Source organism: Xenopus laevis, chromosome 7L (assembly GCF_017654675.1).
Source record: "Xenopus laevis strain J_2021 chromosome 7L, Xenopus_laevis_v10.1, whole genome shotgun sequence".
In the NCBI taxonomy this organism is placed as follows: Eukaryota; Metazoa; Chordata; class Amphibia; order Anura; family Pipidae; genus Xenopus; species Xenopus laevis.
The window spans coordinates 98,409,028-98,434,985 of NC_054383.1; the positions used below are offsets into that span (position 1 = coordinate 98,409,028).

The 25,958-nt window shown below is 37.6% G+C and overlaps 1 protein-coding gene across 1 annotated transcript; it reads left to right on the forward strand.

Moving 5' to 3' along the window:
* Positions 1-1,293: 1,293 nt before the first annotated feature.
* Positions 1,294-24,313, forward strand: p3h1.L (prolyl 3-hydroxylase 1 L homeolog). The gene is given in 15 exon segments (NM_001091034.1): positions 1,294-1,759; positions 5,198-5,350; positions 5,541-5,730; positions 7,375-7,506; positions 8,983-9,122; positions 9,596-9,685; positions 11,319-11,371; positions 13,376-13,497; positions 13,743-13,870; positions 17,338-17,433; positions 19,406-19,556; positions 20,535-20,652; positions 21,147-21,222; positions 21,716-21,856; positions 23,294-24,313. Coding segments are annotated over 15 exon segments (2,298 nt in total). The 5' UTR covers positions 1,294-1,327; the 3' UTR covers positions 23,570-24,313.
* Positions 24,314-25,958: the final 1,645 nt, after the last annotated feature.

Sequence of the window (25,958 nt, forward strand, 5' to 3'; positions counted from 1 at the left end):
ATGGCACATACTACTAGAAAAGTATATTATTATGAAAATGGTTTATTTACTTGAAGCAGGATTTTACATATGAGCTGTTTTATGCAATATCTTTTTATAGAGACCTACATTGTTTGGGGGGTATAGTTTTCCTTTAAGTTAGAAACATTGTTTCATTTTCTGTCTGTTCAGTGCAGAGAAAAGCGGGACTTTCCAGTACAAACGAGGGACTGCGGGTTGAGCTGTCAAAAGAGGGACTGTCCCTCTAAAAACGGGACAGTTGGAGAGATGACAAAATATGGTGAGTCCAGAACAATATGTGTGAGTTGACTTGTGTGGCATACCTCCCAACTGTCCCTTTTTAGGAGGGACAGTCCCTCTTTTGACAGCTCAACCCGTAGTCCCTCATTTGTACTGGAAAGTCCCTCTTTTCTATGCACTGAACAGCCAGAAAAAGAAACAAAGTTTCTCACTTAATTGGCTTTTAGCAGAGCCCAGAACAACAGGTGCAAATAAGATACTTTGTAACAATTTTGAGACACAAAAACACAGTTTAGTAAGGAGAAATATTTTCAAACTTTCATAACCTGCCAAATTTTGTAAAACAAACATGGTAATTAGGGGGTGTGGCCACAGAAAGGGTGTGGTCAACAAAATTGCTGCGCTACGTGTGGGAAAAAAATTTTTGTCCCTCTTTTTACTTCCAAAATGTTGGGAGGTATGGTGTGGTCTCCTGACTGATGATTGGCCAGTAGCATAAATTGGCCAGACCGAGCACTAATATTGCACTGGAGATTAAAACAGATTGAGGCAAACAAGATGTTGGTTCCACTCCAGCATGAGGCGACACAACTGTCTAGTGCTTCATATTTATAATAAAACTGATATTACGTGCAATGCTGTACATTAACCCTCAGCCCATTCAGCTCTAGCGTGTGTTACAAAAGTGTATGACACGAGCGCAAATTAACACACGTTCCTCACGCACTAGCGCTAGGTTGAGAGGGCGGAGCAAACGCTCCATGTGGGTGGGTGTGGAGCAGACACATAGGGGGTGTCAACTTTAGTTTTAAAAGTAGTTCCCTGTGGTGACAGGACTTCGGTGGAGGCTGGGCACAGGTGGGCTCTTACGAGGTGTGATTGTAAAATGTATTTCAGACTGGCCACAGGAAAGTAACAGCAGCGGCACACTTCATTACTCTTGGGAGGCGTGGCTATGCCCCGGGGTGGGCTGTAGTTGCACGGGCATGTCACCGTCTTATGGGCGTGGTGTGGATAAAGGGGCGTGGCTTCGTGTAGAGGAGCAGTGGCTGGCGAAGTGGTGCAAAAGTTGTTGCCCCTCACAGACATGGCGCTGTCCTTACTCTTCACCGGGACGTTTTTCTTTCTTCTCAGCGCTGAGGTGCTCGAGGCCCGGCTGGAGCCCTATGACTCTCTGTATGACAACGGCGTGCAGGCGTATCATCGCGGCGACTGGCATTCCGTTATCCTCTTTATGGAGAAGGCGCTGCGGAACCGTGAGCTCCTACGGCGCCACCACATCAGCTGCCGCCTCCATTGTGCCAACCACACCGGCGGCTTCTCCGATCTGCCCCTGAACTGGGGACCCGTGCAAGACCTGACATTCTTCCAGAGGCTCCTGGAAAGAGCCGAATGCCTGAAACGCTGCGAAGAGGAGAAGATCGGGGCCCCGTCTGACTTCTATATTACCAGCCAGGAGCTGCAGTTGGAGTTCAACAAGCGCAGCCCCTACAACTACCTCCAGGTGGCTTATTTCAAGGTGAGGCTACCAAACTTACTCACAGGACTTTTGTGGTGCGAGAGAAAGAGAGAGAGAGTAGTTCAGCAACAGCTGAGTGAGCACATAGAGAGAGATAGAGAGAGAGTAGTTCAGCAACAGCTGAGTGAGCACATAGAGAGAGATAGAGAGAGAGTAGTTCAGCAACAGCTGAGTGAGCACATAGAGAGAGAGAGAGATAGAGAGAGAGTAGTTCAGCAACAGCTGAGTGAGCACATAGAGAAAGAGAGAGATAGAGAGAGAGTAGTTCAGCAACAGCTGAGTGAGCACATAGAGAGAGAGAGAGATAGAGAGAGAGTAGTTCAGCAACAGCTGGGTGAGCACAGGGTTGATAGTGGCCAGTGATCAGCCTGGCCTGTAGGTCCTGGAGATAAAGTACTGGGCAGTGTTGGTAACTTGGGGGACATCATTTTATGCTGCTCTTATACATCCGGTGCAGCTGCCAGATGTGCGACTGTCAGTGTGAATGCAGCGACCATCTCCTGAGCCTCATCTCTCAGCATCACAGTGGCACTTGCACAGAGTTGTATGACTTATGTGTATTTGGATCCCTGTGCTACTGTAGCCCAGTAATAGACACTCAGTCACTGGGAATGATTCCCTCCCCCATTCAAAGCACTGCCACGTATTGAGGTGGGGAATGCCTCCAGAGGGGTGGGCTCCTTCCCACACTTACTTGAGGAATGTTACAGGCACCCTTTCCACTCCAGTTCCTGCACTTACTGTAAAATCCTTTAGGCCCCTGTCCTGCTTCCTCTACTCTTTCTAGTGCAGTGCTAATGGGCAACGCAAGGGAAGCTGCTCCATTAATAAATCCCATATACTGAGATTATTTAAAGAAATCATGATGATGTCTTCACCGATAAATAACATGGCGGCACGTTTTTGGCTTTAGCTTGTGTCTTTATGCATCTACTAAAATAATATTTTCTGTGTACATTTCATTTTTTTTTTTTCTGTGTTGTTTTCATTTTGTTTCTTTATACACACTCCTGCCCTGAAGAGCTTGCAATTAAACGTTTTTCCATGCAAGGGATTTGCCAGTGACAAGGCGAACCCCAGAATTCCTGGATATTATTCCATTGTTGACAACTACTTTCAATAAGTGGGCTGGTTATACACTATACTACATATGCATGGCTATAATAAAATCATTATATCATTCAAAGAGGGCACCGGCGATGTTGCTTAGTCTGGGGACACTAAAAACAAACGCTCTGTAAAGCTGGCCATACACGGGCCGATAAAAGCTGACGACAGACTGAGTCGGCAGCTTATTGGCCTGTGAGTGGGGGCCCTCCGACTGGCTTCCCCGATCGATGTCTGGCCAAAAGTTGGGCATATGTCGATCAGGCAGGTTTCAAAACTCAGTCGAATCGTGGCCACATCTGTTCATTGATGCAGTCCTGCAATCCGACTGCCAGTATTGGCTGCATTATGATCTGATCTTTGGGCCCTAGGGCCGATATCACCCACCTCAATGTGAGCATATCGGAGAGAGATCCACTCGTATGGCATCGCCAAACGAGCGGATCTCTCTGTGTATGCTACCTTAAAGCTATACATTTTTAGTTTTTGCTACTTTTTATTACTTATCTTTCTGTTTGGGGCCTCTCCTATTTATATTCCAATCTGTTATTCATATCAATGCATGGTTACTAGGGTAATTTGAATCCTAGCAACCAGATTGCTGAAATTACAAACTGGAGAGCTGCTGCATAAAAAGCTAAATAACTCAAAAACCACAAATAATAAAAAATGAAAGCCAATTGCTTATTGTCTCAGAATATCACTCTCTACACCCTACTATACGTTAATTAAAAGGTGAAAAAAACCATTTAACCACTAGTAGAGACAGAGTTCAGTACCTGATGATAACTCCTGTGTGGGGCAGGAATTTCTTTTTACAGGTATGGGATGTCTTATTCGAAAACCCATTATCCAGAAAGCACTGATTTATGGGGAGGCCATCTTCCATTGACTACATTTCATCAAAATAATCCACTTTTTTTTTAAAAAAATGCTTTCCATTTTCTTTGTAATAATAAAACAGTACCATGTACTTGATCCAAAGTAAGATATAAGTAATCCTTATTGGAAGCAAAACCAGCCTATCGGGTTTATTTAATGTTTAAATTATTTTCTAGTAGACATAAAGATCAAAATTACAGAATGACCCATTATCCAAAAAACTCTAGATCGCAAGCATTCTGGATAACAGGTCCCATACATGTACTAGGTATGTCACAGAATTCATATAGTAGCAGTATATATAATTAAACACTATAAATTAATGTATAACTGGAAGCTGCCATGTTGCTTATTTCAGCACAGAAGTTGAATGTCCTGAGTACAGAGAATTACAGAGCCTCTAATGTTCAAAATAGATAGCTGAGCATACATATTATATACAGAGAACTCTGCAGCGGCAGTGTGGCAATATATTATCCCAGGAGGAGAGGTTGGTTACAACACTGTTTTGTACCAAAAATTCTGCAAACCATCTATTGTAAGGCAAAATAAATACCATAGTAAGGAAAATTATGAGTTTTATTTTCCACTTTTACATTTAGGGGGTTATTTATCAAAGGTGAAGTTGTTTTTTCTGCAAAAAATGTAAGTTTTTGAGGGTATTTTTGTGATTTATTATTAGGGATGCACCAAAGCCACTATTTTGGATTCGGCCGAACCCCTGAATCCTTCTTGGAATATTCAGCCGAATACCGAACCGAATCCAGATCCTAATTTGCATATGCTAATTAGGGGTGAGAAGGGGAAAACATGTTTTATGACAAAAGTCACAAGATTTCCCTCCCCGCCCCTAATTTGCATATGCAAACTACGATTCGGTTCGGCCGGGCAGAAGGATTCGGCCGAATCCTGCTCAAAAAGGCTGAATCCCGAACCGAATCCTGGATTCGGTGCGTCCAAATTTATTATACCCCGAATTTGTAAATAGCGTGAATCTGAAAATACACCAGGTATAACCTGTTGAGGTCATGTAGAAGTCATCATTTGAAGATGTTTGTAGCCTTCATGATTTTCGAGTTTTTTTTTTTTCGTTTGTTTCGCTCAAAAAATTCGATCAATTTGAGTGATTCAAGGTTTTTTTTCCCCAAAAAAATTAATTCGAGTTTTCGGGTTGTTAACCCCAAATTCACTGATAGTTTTTTGTTAAATTATAAACCATTCGTGTTGTGATTTTATTTGAGGTATAAAAAAATCTCACAAAGCTGTACAATTCGACCTTTGATAAATAACCCCCCTAAAATGAAACTGCAACCAAAATTTTGGTCTTCGGCAACATTCTAGCATATGTTAATTAAAAATTTTATATGGTTTTACAGTTATTTTTAAATGTAATTATTTTTAATTTGGCATGTAACTAAATCTGTTGGGATTATTCCTTTTTTTATTCAGATCCATAAAATTGACAAAGCAGTGGCTGCTGCATACACCTTTTACATTGCGAACCCAGAACACATGGAAATGAGACAGAACTTGGAGTATTACAAGATGATGGAAGGTGTTAAGGAATCTGACTTTAGGGATCTGGAAGCAAAACCCCACATGGTAAGAACATGTACATGAAACCATTATGCTCTAAAGCATGTGATCCCACAAGGCATGGAAAGTCACTAGGTTAATAATAACCATGTCTCAATGAATACAACAATAATTTCTTATGCAAGAAGAAAGTGAATGACATTTGTGTAATTCTTTGCATAATTTAAAAAAAAAAAACGTTTTCTTCTTATTACAGCACGAGTTCCGTTTGGGGGTGAGTTATTACACAGATGAGGAGCCAGCACCTTCTATTGCACATTTTGAGAAGGCTTTGGAGGAATATTTTGTAGCTGACCTTGAGTGTCGGAGCATGTGTGAAGGGGCCTATGATTATGATGGTTACAACTACATGGATTATAATTCTGATTTATTCCAGAGTATAACAGGTAGAGTTCTATTTCATATATGGACACTTCATAATGTACCCTAAATAAACTAAAAGGCCGAAGACACCTAGTTCCTCATAAATGTGTTATTATTAATACTTACTTTAGTTACCCTTGTATAGCCATTCTTTATCACTGGTTTATTTTCTTCATTCTTTGTGATGACCCTCAAAGAGTCCTAAAGTAGGTGTTATCATCACATCATTTATCCTTATTTCTAATAGTTATGCTTTAAAATGATGGTTTCAGGTTTCTATTTACTTTTGTGATTCAGTTTTTTTAATTGCATTCAAGGGTCAAAGCTATTGAGGCACCATTCTTGTACAGTGTAGCTGTATCCTTATGGGTTTGCATTAACACTAGCATCGCTGCACTTTTAAAAAAATATGGTTTTACAATTTTTACAAATGTTAAAATAAGGGGGTGTAACTTTGGGGTCCCATCTGCTGCACAAAATTGAACACCTGTCCGCCCCCGAATCCGTTCAGAGGCTCCTTGGTTCCCCGTGGATCTGTCCCTTCTAAAGCTGCACCACTGGTATGAAGATAAGCTGCTCACTGTTTACTTATGTGCATTCATTATGGGGGTTATTTATCAAAGGTCGCGTTTCAGAGGTTTTTTATATCTCTAATGAACTCACAACTCGAATGTTTTCTAATTTATGAAAAAACTCAAATGTAAAAAGCTTGAATCACTGAATTTGGGGTGAAAAAAAAAATCTTGAATTTCTCTAATTGAGTTTTCGAGCAAAACACACTGAAAGAAAACCCGAACATCATGAAGGCTACAAACATCTTCAAATGGTTCAAGGGACCTCTGCCATTAACTTTTATATGACCTCGACAGGTTTTAGCTGGAGTATTTTCGGTATTTTCGGTATTTCCAGCTTTGGGGTATAATAGTTCTCCAAAAAATTCAAAGTAAATCAAATTTTTCGGGTAAAAATCAACTCGACCTTCAATAAATAACATATATAGATATAGATATAGATAGATATATAGTGAATAAAGTACCCCCTTTTGTAAAATATAAGGATATTATAAGTTACCGAGGAGTTTCATGACCATATAAAAACACGAGGCCGAAGGCCGAGTGTTTTTATAGAGGTCATGGAACTCCGAGGTAACTTCTAATCGCCTCATATTTTACAACTGGGGGTACTTTATTATAATACACAAATTTCAGTGAGTCATGTGACAGAAATGACATCAGAACTCACCGTTTATAACTGATGACATCAGAACTCACCGTTTATAAGGATATAATTTACAGGATATTCATGGCTTTTGTGTATTATATAGTGAATAAAGTACCCCCTCTTGTAAAATATAAGGATATTATTAGTTACTGAGGAGTTTCATGACAATATAAAAACACGAGGCCGAAGGCCGAGTGTTTTTATACAGGTCATGGAACTCCGAGGTAACTTCTAATATCCTCATATTTTACAACTGGGGGTACTTTATTTATTATAATACACAAATTTTAGTGAGTCATGTGACAGAAATTACATCACTACTCACCGTTTATAACTGATGACATCACTACTCACCGTTTATAAGGATATAATTTACAGGATATTCATGGCTTTTGTGTACTATAGATAGATAGCTATATATTATATGTATGTCTTTTTATTTTTAGATCATTATGTTCAAGTTATGAACTGCAGGCAGAGCTGTGTAACAGAGCTAGCATCACAACCAGGACGTGATAAGCCAATTGAAGATTTCCTCCCCTCACACTTAAACTACTTGCAGTTTGCATACTACAACAGTAAGTTCTTTTTATTGCAGTTATTGCTATTAGTGGTTATATATTAATCCCAGAAAAAAAGAATATTGACCAGACAGTACAAATGGTCTACTGTAACTACATGGAAACCAAAAATTTTTGGTGTAAAACTCACAATACTGAAATTGCCAAACCATGGGTCATTTAGTCTACTTGGCTGGAGACGCTTTTCTACTCCATATTTACCTGTCTATACAATACATCTGTTGCCTTTGCTGAACCAGCAAAGAATAAGCAAATTGGCAGCAGAACATAAGAGTGGATTATAAAAAAGTGACATATAGAGAGAATTAGAAGGTATACAATAACAATAGGAAAGTAAAGCAGTTGTTTTTAAATCTCTTCTATTCACACAATTAGCACACAATAGCTAGTGAGTTAAGATGTAATAAATACAGTTGGGTTGTAAAAAGAAAGATTTCCATCCAATTAAGTCACTCTAAATTATACACCAGAGCATATACTCATAACTAACTGTACACTTTAAGGTACTGTCATCATCGACCCCCCCCCAAAGAAATTATAGGAATCTGGTATCACAACACTTCAAGGAAGAACATTGCTTGTAGAGAGCAATGTCTACTTGGGCCTCCTAGGGCTCATCAGAATATCTGATCTGGAGGGTCCATTTCATAACAATTAGATGTAGATGATTCTTAATATAATGGGTGTCATATAGACTTGAGGGGAAAAGTACTGATTAAAGGGGCTGTTCACAGTAACATTTAGGGGCACATTTACTAAGCTCGAGTGAAGGTTTCGAAGTAAAAAAACTTCGACCATTGAATAGGCTACTTCGACCTTCGAATTGAACGTTTCGAACTAAAAATCGTTCAACCATTCGATAGTCAAAGTACTGTCTCTTTAAAAAAAACTTTGACTACCTACTTCGCCACTTAAAACCTACCGAGCACCAATGTTAGCCTATGGGGACCTTCCCCATAAGCTTTCTAAGCAATTTCTGATCGAAGGAAAATCGTTGGATTGATGGATTAAAATCCTTTGATCGAAGTAAATGCGGTAAAATCCTTTGACTTCGATATTCGAAGTCGAAGGATTTTACTTCGATGGTCGAATATTGAGGGTTAATTAACCCTCGATATTCGACCATTAGTAAATGTGCCCCTTAGTATGACGTAGAGAGTGATATTCTGAGATAATTTGCAATTGGTTTTAATTTTTTATTATTTGTGGTTTTTGAGTTACTCTCCACTTTGCAGTTCATCAGTCTGGTTGCTAGGGTCCAAATTACCCTAGAAACCATACATTGATTTGAATAAGAGAGCAGAATATGAAAAGGAGAGGGCCTCATTAGAATGATGAGCAATTAAAAGTATCAATAACAATAAATGTGTAACCTCATTAATTCATCCTTCTGAATTAAGGAAATGCCCACTAAACAATTCCATTGTTTATCTTCCAATCAGTCTGGAATTACACACTTATTTTATTTTCCAGCTAATAATTACACAAAAGCAATTGAATGTGCAAAAACCTTCCTGCTATTCTTCCCTAATGATGAGGTTATGAATCAGAATTTGGCTTACTATGCTGCTGTACTTGGAGAAGAAGAGGCAAAGTTGATTTTTGCAAGAGAGGTAAGTCTCCTTGAGATCTGTTATCCTATGTGTCTGTTGCCATTAATGTAATAGTTTTCTTCAATGTTTTTGAAATCAATGTGACGGAGTTGATGATTTATTATAACGTTTTTATAAATGGTCCACCTTGTTTATTAGTTCTGTACAAAACAAGTAGGACATATAGATCAGTGCATGTAGATGGAGAAATAGTTGGCGAATTGGAGAAAGTACAAAAGCCCTATACTACAAGCATTCACCCAACAGGAGAGATGCCTTGATGCTGATATCAAAAAAACAATAGAAGAACGAAGCAGGGCACTAAAGGGTTTCAATCAATGCAGCAGTTGATACTTTACTTATTAATGTGCAGTTATTATATATCACAGCAGATGAAGAACTAAACTATCAGACAATGCCCTCCATTGTGTCTGTGTTTGTAATAAAGTGACTGTAAATGGGTTTCAATATCTAGGTTACATTTCTTTTTTCAGGATATTAATGCTTATATTCGAAGAAGTGTGCTTGAGAAAGAACTGCTTTACTTTGCCTATGACACCTTTGGAATTCCTTTTGTCGACCCAGTGAGTAACAAGTAATTGTATAACTGTGTCTGCAAATTGTAAATTATGAACATGGGACAGCTAAAAGGAAAAAGAAAACAGGCCTTATTTTTTATATTACTTATTCATCAATTAAAGCTAAATAAAGAAGCTGAAAATGTAGGGGAAAGTATATACTGTAATATTACAATAACATGATTAATTAGGTGGAATCGCGCAACTGCACAACCATTTGGTTATAAGTGGCTGTATATCCATGGGGATTAAATATCAAATATTGCAGTAAGATACTTTGGCATAAGGTTCTACATATTTGTTAATAATTCCAGACAGGCAAAACCAAATAATTGTATCTAAATGCTAACTGTCATTGATACACTATGTGAACTAAGCAAAGAAAACTGATTCTAATTTGTACCTTCCATATATTTCTTTTTTTCTTTTGTTTGTTTGTGGGGAAAGTTAAAATTCAATAAAAAAATAACTTGGAAAAAAAATATCAAATATCGAGTATTCAGGATTCTCAGCATTGATATTTTTCTGAACAAATTTTTCCTGGCTGCCATGCACATTTTTAACACTTTATCAATCCTAATACCTATCTCAATTCAACAGAGCTTGTTGAATAGCATTCAAATCTATTGGGAGGTAATTCCCTATCACCTCCCAGAATCCTTGCCCCCAGATACATTGTTAAATTGCTTGCCATTGTTTTAAGGTGTGATTAATCAGCCCCATAGCTTTGTGTTGGCCAGGCCAAATGTTTTGACTGTAATGGATAACTTAACCCAAAATTCAAAACATTTTGACCATTATGTTGTATTATTTCAGTACTTATGTACCCCTAACAATGCACATTGTCACTATATGTCTACCAGGGTGATTGTAACAGAGCAGTAAAACTATTGATCAGGGTTGGGCAGCCTATAGCCATCATTCCCTGTAGGAATTCTGAGAACTTTAGCTTGGCATCTATTTAGAGAGCCATAGGTCTACCAAAAACACAGGTTTATTTGTGGGCAACAGTCACAGGCCACAAGCTACCTGTGTCACAGTTAGGTACAGTAACCTGTGGCCATTCCTAGCATTCTGATCATGGTTGCTTAAAATGTTTTTTGTTGCCATCAGCCTAAATGTAAGGACACACATAGAAGATTGTCTGCTTTCCTTTGCTTTTGTTTTGTACACAGGTGGAGGAAAGCAGATCTACTTTCATGCACTCACTCTTGTAATTTCATTAAAAGGCCCAGCCTCAGACTGTTGTCAAGCTACACTGAGAGAAAATCAGCAACAAAATGCATATGTTCACATTTTCCGTTGGGCTTGTCAATGGAGCTACATTTTATTTAACAAAACCTCTTGGTCGCACCCAACACAATAAAAGGAATTTACTCCCATAATGCTGTTTGGGTCTAGGACCTAAAACTTCAATTAGAACATGGACAAAAATGTTTCCCAATTGATTGGATATAATTAGGTTAATCTGAGCATAAGGAAGTTTCATCATGGTGTGATTTTCAAAGCACTTATGTTTTTTTTCTCTAAATTACTCCCTTACTGCAATATCATGCCCTAACTGTATGTCTTTAGTTAAAGAGGTCTGTTATCAATAACATCGTTGATCATGATCATTTGTATTTCTTATTGTTTACAGGATAGCTGGACTCCAGAAAATGTTATACCAAAGAGGCTTAGAGAAAAACAAAAGTAAGAAATTAATTACTTTCTTTTATAAATAAAGTTTGAGAAAATGAACAAGAGTAATTTGCCAAGACAGGTAAATGCAACATTAGGGGGCACATTTACTTAGCTCGAGTGAAGGATTAGAATAAAAAATACTTTGAATTTCGAAGTATTTTTTTTTGGCTACTTCGACCATCGAATTGACTACTTCGACCTTCGACTACGTCTTCGAATCGAACGATTCGAACTAAAAATCGTTGACTGTTTGACCATTCAATAGTCGAAGTACTGTCTATTTAAAAAAAATTCGACCACCTACTTCGCCACCTAAAACCTACCGAGCAGCAATGTTAGCCTATGGGGAAGGTCCCCATAGGCTTTCTAGCCCATTTGGGATCGAAAGGAAAATCGTTCAATCAAACGATTTTTCCTTCGATCGTTCCATCGCAGCAAATGTAAATCATATCGACTTCGATATTCGAAGTCGAAGGATTTTACTTTGACGGTCGAGGGTTAATTAACCCTTGATATTCGACCCATAGTAAATGTGCCCCTAGGTTATGCTTATGCCTACTCAATTGCACACATAGGGGCCTATTTATAAGGCTGTGTAAAACAGTGGAGGAAAACATCACCCATAACAACCTACGAGTTTGTTTTCTAACTTGTAGGCGACTGTTGAAATCTAATTGGTGATTGGTTGCTATGAACAACATCACTGGTAATGTTTTTCTTTGTTTTACACGGTATGATAAACAGACCGCAATACTGTGTGCGGTACTGAATGGGTCTGCAACCCCAGGTTAATTTCTGCTTCATGCTAATGAAGATCAGTTTTATTTAATAAAAAATAGTGAGTAAGCATTTAAAAAATACTTCATATATTTCAAAAATATTGCTTGTATCACTATGCTTTTTTGTCTTTCAAGTAAGAACTGACTTGATCATAAAAGTAATTAAATTCAACCAGGAAACCACTGAAACAGCAGCATCATTGATTAAAGCCTTCACTTTCCCAATTCATTTGCATCTAACAACTTTTACAATCAGTGCCCTGTAATTAACAATAAATAACAATTCCTTTTTCCCAAATGGGTATTTACAAGCATGGAAACGATGTGTAATATTATGTAAAGCGTTTTAATAGGAAAAAAGATAATGAATCTTTGTAGTCATGTCATTGTTTCTACATTCTTTAATGCAAACAATTTTATCTTGCCTTTGGCAGGAATATAATATCTACACCAGTGTCCCAATGAGTGTCACATTAGAGGTTCACCAAAAAAAGATTTTGTAATTAATTAATAAAATATAATGCATGTGTTACACTCCACTGGTATTTGTGTGTAAATGCCATTGTTGGCACTCTCAGAACTATAGAATGAAAACCCTCTTGTGTAAAACAGAGCATTCTTTGCCAAGTACTTTTTTTGTAGGTGCTAAATTGGTAGATAAAAAAGATTAAATGTATGAAAATATATATTTTCACTATATAGCATTACTGGAGTTTTAACATGGCTACCTCTGGCTAATTTAACAATGAAATTGGAAGCAATAAGGAGTAGGCAAAGGCACTGAACTATCCTCGTGTAAGGATGGGCGAATTTTACCTGTTTCGCTTCGCCAAAAATTTCCCGCCGGCGAAATGTCGCCGACGCCCATTAAAGTCTATGGGCGTGAAAAAAATGTTGTCTTTTTATTTTGACGCACAAAGCCATACAAGTCTATGGGCTTAATTTTTTCGGCAAAACAAGGCAAAAAAAATTAGCCCATCCCTACTCATGTGCTAATAAAATGTATGTACCAATATCTCATAAACTGATTTTCCCCCTGGAGGTAATACCTCATGAAAATCAGGAGTGTTTTTTTTTTTTTTTTTTTTTTTAATCATCCTTTGGTCAACAGACCACAAAGATTTTTTTGGGTGCATATTATTGACATCTAATAGAATGGGTTTTTTTTTTCTTAATTTCTGCATGTGGAACATTACAAATTGGCATCACAAATTTGTTTATAAAATCTCCTTAGGATGGAGAGAGAGACAGCAGCCAGAATTACTGAAGAGATTGGAAACCTGATGAAAGAAATAGAAAATCTTGTGGAAGTGAAGAATAAAGAAACCTTCGATTTAACAAGGACAATACATGAAGGTGAGGCCCCCTTCAGTTATTCAGTATTATTTAGCAGTTCATATATATAAAAACACACACACACACACACACACACACACACTGTGTGTGTGTTTGTAAAGTTGCATGATTTTGTCCAACTAATAAGATTTAATAAGAATAAGAATACATTTTCCAAATGATATAAATGTTCTCCAGACACCAAAGAGAATTGATTAATTTTACATGAATTGTTTAAACTGTGTACTTAAAATTCTCTCCTTTAGGTGGTCCAGTTTTGTTTGATGGAGTCAACGTAGTGATGAATTCAAAGATACTAAATGGGTCTCAGCGAGTTGTTACAGATGGCGTTATCTCAGAAGAGCAGTGTCGGGAACTTTTAAGACTTACGAATGTAAGTGATTTCCTATACTTTGGTAAAAGCTAAACGATGAGGTCTTGGATTGGCAGGCTAGATGTTTTAGAACTTCAGCTCACTAGAGCTACAGGAGGCTATTTTTTTTTTTAAAATCAGTTTCTAAATAAATAAAATATTTACAGACATACCCACCTCATAAACACACAGGCTACCTAATGCTAATAGATGTGGATCACTTAGGGTCGGTTATGTTTATTAGCATTAGATGGCCAGTATTGGAGGTAATTCATTATTATTATTCTATTAATATTTTAGAAATTATAGATTTTTCAAATGAACAATTATACTGTATATTGGCACTTTTTTTAAATTTCTATTTATTTAGCAAACTGTTTAACAATACCTACATCAGTGCTTTACCTTACAGTTAAATAAATAGCAGTTAGGCAGGTTATATGTGGACTTAAAAGGTTGAACTTGATTGACAAGTGTCTTTTTTTCAACCAAACTTGTTACCATGTAAATAATAAACACTGGTTTTGTTACAGCGTCTCCATTATGGCCCATTAGTGACAGAACATGGAAAAACAGTGCCAGACTTACTAACACTAGTCAAAATACTAATTGCAGTAAAGTACAAGTTCAGTATGGAAGCTGTGAAGGACAACAAAAAAGTACAAGCACTACTGAACTTTTTATAAATATTGATCATGGTTAATTCACCATTTGTTTTTGAAAAGGTATACATTTTAATCTTGAATAATTATATAGCTCTTGAAATCATGAACTAGGTGGGCAACCATAGCAAATGGATATTTCCTTATCCTGCTGCCTCAGTCTAAAGAATTGATTTTTTCCTAGAGCAGTGTCTTTGCTTGCCTCCTTCCTCTCTTGCTGCATTTGCGTTTTAGACATTCATCTCCACCCTAGAAATTGCTAAATGAAGGTTTTTGAAGAGGCTGCTTAGAAATTACGTCCATGTTCTTGCCCAACTGTGTTTGGGCCGATACTCTTTTTCGTTTGCCGGGTACAGGATGCTGCTGGCGTTGACGACAAGGTTCTGGCAAACTTGGCATTTGGCGAGTTTGTTGTCTGCCCAAAAGTGGGCATACATGCACCAATATTATCGTACAAAACAATTCTTCATACTATATTCGGCATCAGGCAGTAATGGATTTGTTTAAGCAGTTTTTTCTGCATATTCATTTATTAAGGCTATGGTGGCAGTCTGCATGTATGCTTCAACAAGTCTATGGGCAATAGCTGAATTCTCATCAGTAGCTGGAGTGTGAGTTCCAGGTAACTCCATTATATGGCCATTCACACTTATAGGCAGCATGTCTACACTGGTTCCAGATGGAGGCTGGTGTGTTTGACTGTACCAGTTATCCATTCTTTTTGCATATTCTGCTGTAGCACTTGCCATTTGTGAATAGTTAAAAGCATGAATCACCTACCTGTAGCAATGTACAGGTAGGGGCTGGATGCCAGATGAATCTTTGGCTCTCAGGTCTGTATATCCAGGCTATACTCTACAGTACCAGAACTAGAGGTCCATGAAGGACACACAGATGGGATTGCAGGATAGTCACTGGATGCAGAGGGAACAGAGTCCCCTGATTTCTATACCTTATACCTAGCCATGCAAATCTGGCAATTGGCAGCCCTGGTGAGAGGAAGGCCCTGCACCACACTATATAACACACTATATAACTTCTGGTCAACCTTGCTGCCACAAGGACAATCCATATTACAAGCATTTCTCACCTCCACTCCTAAAAAACTTTCACACGATGTCAACCCAATTATCTTAGTTAGCCAATAATGGTATCACCTTTTTTACCACCTTTTTGTTATTTTTTAGACCCTATTTGTTTGCCTCCTGGGCAACCTGATCACAATACAAGCCCCTTCCCAAACCAAAATCTTCATTAACAAAGCCCTGAAACAAGCACGCAGGCTGATTACCCTTAACTGGAAGTCTAACACATCCCTTCCCATGGCATTCTGGATATCAACACTCTCCAGTCAGTGCTCTGTAGAATACCTAATCCTCAAAAGAAAGGGCTATATCAAACACTTTCAACAAATTTGGGATCCTTGGCTTAGCGAATTTCAAAATTCGCTTTAACTGTGATATATGAAAAACAACCTGTTGATGTATGGAGTTGCTGGGATAACAAGGGTGAAGGAGGAGTCCTCCCCACAGTCAAGAAACAGTTAATGGACAGTCGTTTATTTAGGGTTGCCACATGTCCACTTTTCATGTGGATTGTCAACCTACATTGAGGCTCTGTTTGGCAATGAACCTGGTTTTTATGCAACCAAAACTTGCCTCCAAGCCTGGAATTCAAAGATAATCTCCTGCTTTGAGGCCACTGGGAGCAACATCTAAGGGTTGGAGAGCAACATGTTGCTCACGAGCTACTGGTTGGGGATCACTGCCCTAAATTATGGAAATACAGGTATGGGATCCATTATCCAGAAAGCTCAGAATTTTAGGAAGGCCGTCTCCCATAGACTCCATTTTAATAAAGTAATCTAAAATTTTAAATGAATTATTGCCAGTTTCTCTGTAATAATAAAACAGTACCTTTGTACTTGATCCCAACTAAGATATACTTAATCTTTATGAGAGGTCTCTTAAATAATTTTTTTAGTAGGCTTAAGGTATGAAGATCCAAATTAAGAAAGATCTGTTATCCAGAAAACCCCAGGTCCCAAGCATTCTTGATAACAGGTCTTATTTATTGTAAAGAAACTTCACCCTTCGGAATTTTATTGCTGCCTGTGGGAATTATTACAGAATCTCAGTCTGTGGAATACTATTCAGTGTGTATGTTGCTGATGCCCTCTGGAGGCTGTTTATAGACATTGCAATTGGACTCAATGTTGATGCTAAAAGTTCTGTTCAAGGGCTATCCTTTCTTATCTTTCTAAATGTGACATCATAACCCACTATTGGTGCCATAACCCAGGTTTATTAAAATTGGTATATGCTTGCTTTCCAATATATTGTACAAAATCTCAGTGAGAATAGTTTGTTGCTGTGTCTCTTATATGTCATGGCCTTGCATGACATATTTATGTGGCGGAGACATCACCTACATTAAAAAATACTTGCTGAATTATGCTTTCGCGTTCCACAGGAGCTTTGTTGCAACTACTGGCAACAGTCCACTGATGAGTCTCTTAAGCGCCACGGTCTAGTGTGCCGGCATGGTGCTTGTGGATACACGTGACAGCAGGAACTAAGGAATAGAATACTGACAGTTAATGTTACAGCTGTATCCTACATTGATGCTTTTCCTTTAAGTGAGAAATGGCATGTTCTGACATCAGAAAGAGTTGTTTATAATGCTATAATTTGTGGTAATTCGCAAATGAAAATAAAGCAACATAAATATATTTTATCTTGTTTATTCAGTATACATTAAAGGGGCTGAAGGGCTACCCTTTCTTTTATAGTATTTCTGATACTAGGCCCCTGTTTTGTGTTTCAGGCAGCTGCTTCAGCTGGTGATGGATACCGTGGAACGACTTCCCCCCATACTCCAAATGAAAAGTTTTATGGCGTTACTGTGTACAAAGCACTTAAGGTTTGTTTTGAACTGCATGTGTTTTTTTTTTTTTTTCCTCTAAAAATGCAAAACACCTGCAAGCCTTCTTCTAATTCCATTTATAGAAAGAAGGAGTGGATGTGTGCTGTCCGCTATGCTTGGAATTGGCTCTACATCACCATGTGCCTCACTCTAAAACTTGATTGTAAGATGTGTGGTTCAGGGGCTAGAACAGTGTTGCCTATAAAAATAGAGCTAATTATGTGTAACAGAAGAGAATGAAAAAGATGCTGCCATAGTTTTTGCTTTTTAGCAAGATAGTTTGTATTTTCCACCATCTTGGCCTGTGTAGTACTCAATAAAACGAAAGAAAATATCCAAGTTCTGTAGCTCACGCCCCTCTGCCGGTTAAAGGATCCGTTCTCCTTCGGATATGCAATAGGAAATGTGTGTAGAAAAACCAGCGCTAAAAGCTCGGGGAGAAGAAGAAATAATAATATAGTGTAGTATTTCCTTAATAGGTAGGTGGCACCCCTGTGTATGTTAAAGGAATTGTTCAGTGTAAAAATAAAAACTGGGTAAATAGATAGGCTGTGCAAAATAAAAAATGTTTCTAATATAGTTAGTTAGCCCAAAATGTAATGTATAAAGGCTGGAGTGATTTTATGTATAACAAGTCAGTCAGAGCACTACTTTCTGCTTTTCAGCTCTCTTGGTTTACACTGACTGGTTACCCTGGTTACCAGACAGTAACCAATCAGAGACTTGAGGGGGGGCCACATGGGTCATTTCTGTTGCTTTTGAATCTGAGCTGAATGCTGAGGGTAAATTACAAACTCACTGAACAGAAATGTCCCATGTGGCCCCCCTTCAAGTCGCTGACTAACTCAGAGTTATAGAGCTGAAAAGCAGGAAGTTGGATTCTGGCTGTTTTATTAGACATTTGTTCACTCCAGCCTTTATATATTACATTTTTGGCTAACTAACTATATTAGAAACATTTTTTATTTTGCACAGCCTATCTATTTACCCAGTTTTTATTTTCACACTGAACTATTCCTTTAAGGATAAAAAAGTGTCTCTCCACCTGTGCGGTTCAATCACCCCGCAACCATTCACCAGCAATATAAATATTTCACCGTCTGTGTCTGACATACGAATATACTCACAGACGTTTTAGATATTTGCTCGCACTAAAGGTGTTTGTTGTTGTTGTTCCATTCGTTTGGCATTTCAGCATGGCATAAATCCAAACAGTCAGGAACTTTCAATGCCTCATTACAAGCCCCAGTACCTCTCCCAATGAGTGTGGCTGGCTTGGTTTTAGGGAGCCTGATCTCTCCTCTCAGTGCTTTCCCCTTCTGTGTAGTACTCAGTCTGGGGAAGAGGGGCGCAGATTGATAAATCTAACCAGGCATTTAAATGGATGCTTTTTTGGAATAATCCGGCAAGGAGAGGGGTTAGGAGTTTCCTGTTTTCGGAAAGGGAGATTGAAAAATTGCAGTGACAGGGGAAACAAAGGAGCCTTCATGGTTAGGGTGAGATAGGAAGACACTTTTCTAGAGCGGATGTGCTGGATTCCATAGTGTGATATGAACTGTCACAGTCTCCGAGAAATCCGTGAGTCTTTTAGCACCTAGCTGGCATAAACAATTAATTGTGACCAAAATGACTGTTTCATAGGATGACACCTGACATGATACTTTTAAAATTATAAATAGTGCAAGGCTGCCCCTAAAAGCTTTGTTATGTTGAAATCTCTAAATTTACAGTTGAAGGTGTCTCTATACTAACCCCCAGCCACACAGCTTACTGTTAACACTAGATATCTTGGAAGTTGTATTGAGTGATGCCAGAAATGTATTTATTCGAATTAAAAGTAGACCTCTGCTTTCGTGATCCTGTGTAGGTCGTCTTACTCAATATGACTGCATGATCCTGCTCGGGTTGTATAGCTCAATAAGGACAGATATATCTATCAATCAATCAAATCTTTGTTTTGTTTTTTCAGTTGGGGCAAGAGGGGAAGGTTCCTTTAAACAGTGCACTCTTATATTATAATGTTACTGATAAAGTAAGAAGAGTGGTGGAGTCATACTTTCGACTGGACAGCCCACTTTACTTCTCTTACTCCCACCTTGTCTGCCGAACTGCTGTTGAAGGTAAAATAAAACTATTCACCTCTTTTGGCTTGTTGGCACGGTGACAATGTTTTGTTAAATTTGCATTTTATTTTGGGCAGAAACCAACACAGGCATTGCTTATGTACTGTAGTAGGCTGGGCTAATCTAAATGTATCAGAAAGATTCCTTTATTGATAACAATAGACAAATGACCTGCCCATTACTAAGACTGGAGGAAACATGCTGATGGCTCTAATTTCGTAATGTAAGTTACAGAGAGAACACAGGGCCACTTAATCCTAAATAAATCTTACAAGTAGTCCGTTTTAGAGCCAAAATCTTAATTATTTCACCCTTAGGGCAGTGGCATACGAGGCTATTGGGGGAGATTAGTTACCCAGCGACAAATCACCTCTTCTTCAGTAGACTAATCTCCCCTAAATGCCTTCCCGCAGACTAAAATGTAAATCGGTGGTGGGATGGCACTCTGAATGCTTCATTTTTCGAAGTCGCACAAAATTGCCTCACGCGGAAAATTTAGGCGATTTCGGAAAGCCGAATCGAACATTCTAGTCGTGGCAAGGCATTTAGGGGAGATTAGTCCCATCAAACAAATAACTGCAAGGATGAACACTTTAGGGTTAAACTACCATTTGTAGGATGGTGTCAGATCAGGTAAAAGAGATTTACTTTGATTAATATATAGATAGATTCTATATCCTCCTGAATACGATTGTGGGTGTAATGTAGTATACATAGTTCAGAATGGACTAGCACTACCATTATTTTGAAACACACAATTTATTAAATCATCACTTGTGTATCCTAGGAGAGAGAGATATATATATATATATATATATATATATATATATATATATATATATATATATATATATATATATATATATATATATATATATATATATATATATATATATATATATGACTTCTAGAATTACAGTATCTACTAATGAGCCTACATGTTAAATGCTGATATGTTTTTGTTTTGTGTTACAGAGAAACAGGATGGAAGAAAGGATTTAAGTCATCCTGTGCACGTTGATAATTGCATTCTAAATGCAGAAGCAAATATGTGTATAAAGGAACATCCAGCTTATACTTTCCGTGATTACAGGTACACTATAGGGTGCAAATATAGCTATTGCCTTGCAATTCGCAATAAAAATGTTAGTAAAACGTAACATTTATTATCCATTTAAATTAAAAGCAAGGAATCAAAAAGTCCCCAAATTGTTTAAATTCGCATAAATCTATGCTAAACTTGGACATCAGCCAGCACAAAAATATATTAAGTAATGGAGGAGCAAAAACTAGTTTAGACAATAATATAGGGTAAGGAAAAAGCTATAGATCTTTTTTTAACTCATACTTTTGTCCTACCTAAGTATTTTATGGGAAGTATCTTTTAATTTTTAGTTTGGTGATAGTCTCCTTTAGGTGTGCAGATCTAGATTTCTATACCCTCATACAATTAAAATTATATCTGGGTAGGCACAATATAACCCCTTATAAATTGGATTGTGTCAGATCAAACTGGATATTGGCAGCCCATACACATGTAAGTTGTTTAACTCATGGATTCACCATCATGCTTTCCTTTTCTTATAGTGCCATACTGTATTTAAATGGGGATTTTGAAGGAGGAAATTTTGTTTTCACAGAACTTGATGCAAAAACAATAACTGTAAGTATTTTATTCTTCCCTGAAATGGTTTCTGTTCACTTTAATAACTAAACCCTGTTTCTTTTTAATTCATACTCCTTCAACACCACTGTGAAGGCAATCCGCATTTGTGTGCTAGTCTTCTGGGCACTCAGGTGGTCATACAAAGACCATACCCTATATTGTCCCCTTTTTCATATGTAAAGCACCTCACTAACTATAATTTCCAGTCCATAACTCAATGGAAAACCGCTTGTATATTCAGTTAATTTATAATCAATTAAAGGATAGCTTGTTAAAGGACAGCAGGTGTGCCGAAAAGCAAGAAGCAAGTCTTGAAACAGGTACACACAGTATATGAAAAACTATTGGAAGCAACAGAGAAGCACTTTAAACATCTACTTTCTAAAGGCGTTCTTAAAGGGTTTACAGGGGTAAAGATTTAAATGCCTCCTAGTTTTTTTTGTTAATTAAATGTGCAATCTATTTATTCACACCTATGTACTGTTTCTAGGCTGAAGTGAGACCACAGTGTGGGCGAATGGTGGGATTCTCCTCTGGAGAAGAAAATCCTCATGGAGTAAATGCAGTTACTAAAGGCCAGAGGTGCGCTGTTGCTTTATGGTTCACTCTAGATCCCCGTCATAATGAGAGGGTAAGTTAATAGCAGGATTATTTTTTTTTGTTTTACCAATAACCCAGTAACCTTAACCCAAGGCACAAATAATACACTGCTCTTTTTTAAGCCAAAGTTGAATAACATTTCTATTGAGTATGTTCAAAATGTTGTGCAAATGATACACTATATTACAGTATGAGAGAAGAAAGAGGACCAGCATTATCATGGGCCGATACCCAATACTTGTCTGGCTGGGTTGGAGCTTGTGGTGCTCACACAGAGTGAATACTTTGTGATTCGAAGTAGCACAACTCAGTGGGCTTTTAGCAATAATCTTCATGCCATGCACCCTGTGCTATACATTTCTTTTGTAGTGTTTTTAAAGCAAGTTGGATTTTGTGCAATATATGGTGTTTTATTCACCCCCCCTCCCCCCGATGGCCTGCTACTATATTAAGATTTTTCTTGCCAAAATCTGCTCTGTGTGCGCAGGGACAGAGGAATTCCACTGCCTAAACACACAGGATAGAATGGGCCATATAGCATTTTCATCACCCTCAGAGAAACCTCAGTTGTCACGTTAGCCTAAGGTCCCTGTCTTACACACACTAGTCCAGCAGGGGGTCGGGTACCCATGGATTACCAATAGGCCTCAAGTCTCCATGCATTAGTTCCATGCAAGACTCTAAAACACATGCACAATGGTGAATTTTATTAGCCTTCCTGCATGTTTTTGGAAAGTATGGAAGGAAACTGGAATACCTAGGAGAAACTACTCAAACAAGGGGATAATTTATTACATTTTATTAACTTATTTTCATGTAAAGATGTTTGTTAGGGTAATATCCCTTTAAACATTTTAGCTATATTAACTTTTTTTCTGTTTATATTGGGTTGGCAGTTAATATATGAAGTATGAGCCAGAGGGGTAGTTTATGGAGTCAAGAATTTTGATTTCATGTGAATTTTTTTTTATTCGAATATACTCACAATTCGACTGGGAGGTTATTTAAGAAAAACTTTGAATGTCCATTATGCGATCGAATGGTTCCAACCCAAAAATTCGAATCGTAATAGAGTTTTCTCTGAAAAAAAAAAAAACTTGAATGTCAGGAAGGCTATTATATTAACATTGCCAAATGGCTCAACAGACCTCCGCCATTGACTTGTACGTGAACTGGGCAGGTTTTAGGTGGCAAATATTGGAATTAATACTGTTTTAATAGCCGAGGTGTGATAAATCTCACATTGTAATTTACATTCGAATAGGGGGATTAAAATTCAAATGTGTGAATTTTGAAACTCGAAAATTCAAATTCGAATTTACTATTCAACCCTTGATAAATCTGCCCCCTAATGTTACACAACTGTGAAAATGCCCTCTCGGCTACATACATAGCACTGACAGTCCAAAAGTAACAAAAATATTTTAACTGTTTAGTTTGTTTCTGGGTTTTTTCCCCTTCATTTTAGGAAAGAGTCCAGGCTGATGACTTGATAAAAATGCTCTTCAGTCCGGAAGCAGATCTATTCCAGGAAGAGGCACTAGAGAAAACAGGCAAACCACTTCCTCCAGGGGAGGCCAATGTGAGACCGTCTGACTCAGAATCACCATCTGTGACCCCTGATGCGAATGCAATAGATAAACAACTTGATAATACAGATTCGGTTGCTGCAGAAAACAAAGACTCCCCTGTAGAACATGTTCAAGGACCACCTGTGGACTCCAAATCCAAGACAGAATTATAACATTAACATGGGACTTTTGGCCGTGCCTTGGAGACTGCTCGGAATCAGGGAGATACATTTCCACAAAAGTGTAACGAAAAACCAAAGCATAATGTTAATGCTTTAAATTTTGTTTAAAACATTAGAAACACCCCGAGTCATGAATGTTTCATGTACAAATTTACAAAGACTTTTAGATTCTAAGCTAGAACATAACAACGTGCATTCTGGCTTGCAATCTTTGGTATGTTTTTTTATTACAGGAGGAGGTGGTTTTGTTTTTTTTAACCAGGCCTTGTAGTCCCATGCCATAAGTGAATACCAAGGGGAAATATCTGATTTACTTGTTGTTTACCCTGATTTACTAATAATGGGTGACAGATATGTTCCAGTTTTTGACCTTGAGTGCTTCATGGAAACAGATACTGTACTTTTAACAGACGTTGAACGTATGGGGGAAAAAATGACAATTTGGGCTCAAAATATTTTTTAAGGCAAAATTTCTTTGCGTCCTGACATTTTTGGTGCAGATGTCATTCGTTTTTTAAGTGAACAGTGTGATAATCTAGGACCTGCATTGGTTGTGTATTTATTTGGAGCTGGTAGACTAGGTATTTGGAAAACAAGCCATTGCTAGTTCTTCATATTACACTGTTCTGCATGAATTTGTTTGTGGTTGTGGAATGATTGAGAGAACTCAATACGTGTGCAATTTTATGACTTGAAACTGTGGCTCATAAAAATAAAAACTGAAAATGTTTGGGACATGCAGAAGTGTCTTCTACTCTCATTCACAAATGATTTAGTGTGATTTATACTATGCCAATTCATTTCAACCAGGGTTGCTTTATTTACCAGTAGGCCCTTCCAGCAGGCACAAGGACCATCCATTCAGGTTTGAAGAAAGGAGGTATCACTTCAAATTGTGTTTGATACAGTGAGAGCTGTGAAGTAGAGGAATTCTCTTCTGGAATCAGACAGATACATAAGATAAGTTTCAAGAGAGGGTTGGGTGTATTTTGAAAAAGTAAGAATATACACCAAATAACTACATTTTAAACTATTCCTCTATATTAAAACTTAACCTATAGGTCATGTTGATTGTGTTTGTTTGATAGGTCTGCTTCTGTAACTGCTTTGCACTGGCACCAGAACTGGAAGGTGTATTTACTAAAGACTTTGTTTTATGGCTGTCTGCCCTTGCCATGGCAATGTTGAGGTAGGCTGGAGGCTCAAGGCTCATTGTACTGCAGCTTTACCGCTTCAGACAGTGTCCTGAGTTCTACTTTAAGGGGTGGTTCAACTTTAGTATGTTATAGAATGTTATTTGCTTTTTTCTTCTGACTCTTTGCAGCTTTCAAATGGGCGTCGCTGACCCCTTCTAAAAAGCAAATGATCTGTAAGGCTACAAATTTATTGTTATTGCTAATTTTTATTACGTGTCTTTCTATTCAGGCCCACTCCTATTCCAGTCTCTTATACAAATCAATGCATGGTTGCTAGGGTAATTTGAACCATAGCTACCAAATTGCTTAAAATGCAAATTGAAAAGCTGCTGAATAAAAAGCTAAATAAATAACTCAAAAACCTTAAATAATAAAAAAAAAAGAAAACCAATATCACTCTCTACATCATACTAAAAGTTATGTCAAAGGTGAACAACCCCTTTAATTCCATTAGCTGCTCCATATTATCTAATAGACGTAGCTCAATGTTGTGCCTGTTAGATTCTGTCCAAACATGTCAGTACATACTTTTTACTGAGTTGTGCCCTGGCCTATTTATAGCTAGTTCCAAATTACTCTTGTTTCTTAACCATATTGATCCTGAGATGCTCTGCTCTGTAGCACTTCTTCTTTAAATTCTGAATCTTCAGAAAAAAACGGATTCTAATTACTTTGTCTACATCCAAAATGATTTGGGTGAAAAAGATTGCTTTAATATAATTCTAATTCTGAACATTTCCTTTCTCTAGCGATGGTGGAAACTGAAAAATGGGTTTTCTTATTTTGGGTTTAAAAAGGTCTATTACTAAAAAAAAAAAATGACTATCACACCTAAAACTGCTGGTTTCAAGACGCAATTCGATTTAGATCTGGAGACCAAACTATCAGAATTCTATTTAGGAATAACTGGTCTGAATAAAAATAATTCGAAAAGTTTATTATTTTTTTTTACATTCAAAGTTCATATGCATTATTTTGGTCATCCTCATTTTTCTCTTAAAATATATAATATATTATTTCTTGATTCTTGTTCCTGCCATCCTCAACCAGAGAAATGTTTACTATCATTACTCATCTGATCTTATTAATTGGTTATGCAACGATAAGAGGGTATAGTTTCATAGGGACAACATGAATCGAGAGCTACAGCTTCCTGCTTAGTTTTTTTACTTTTAATTGGTTTT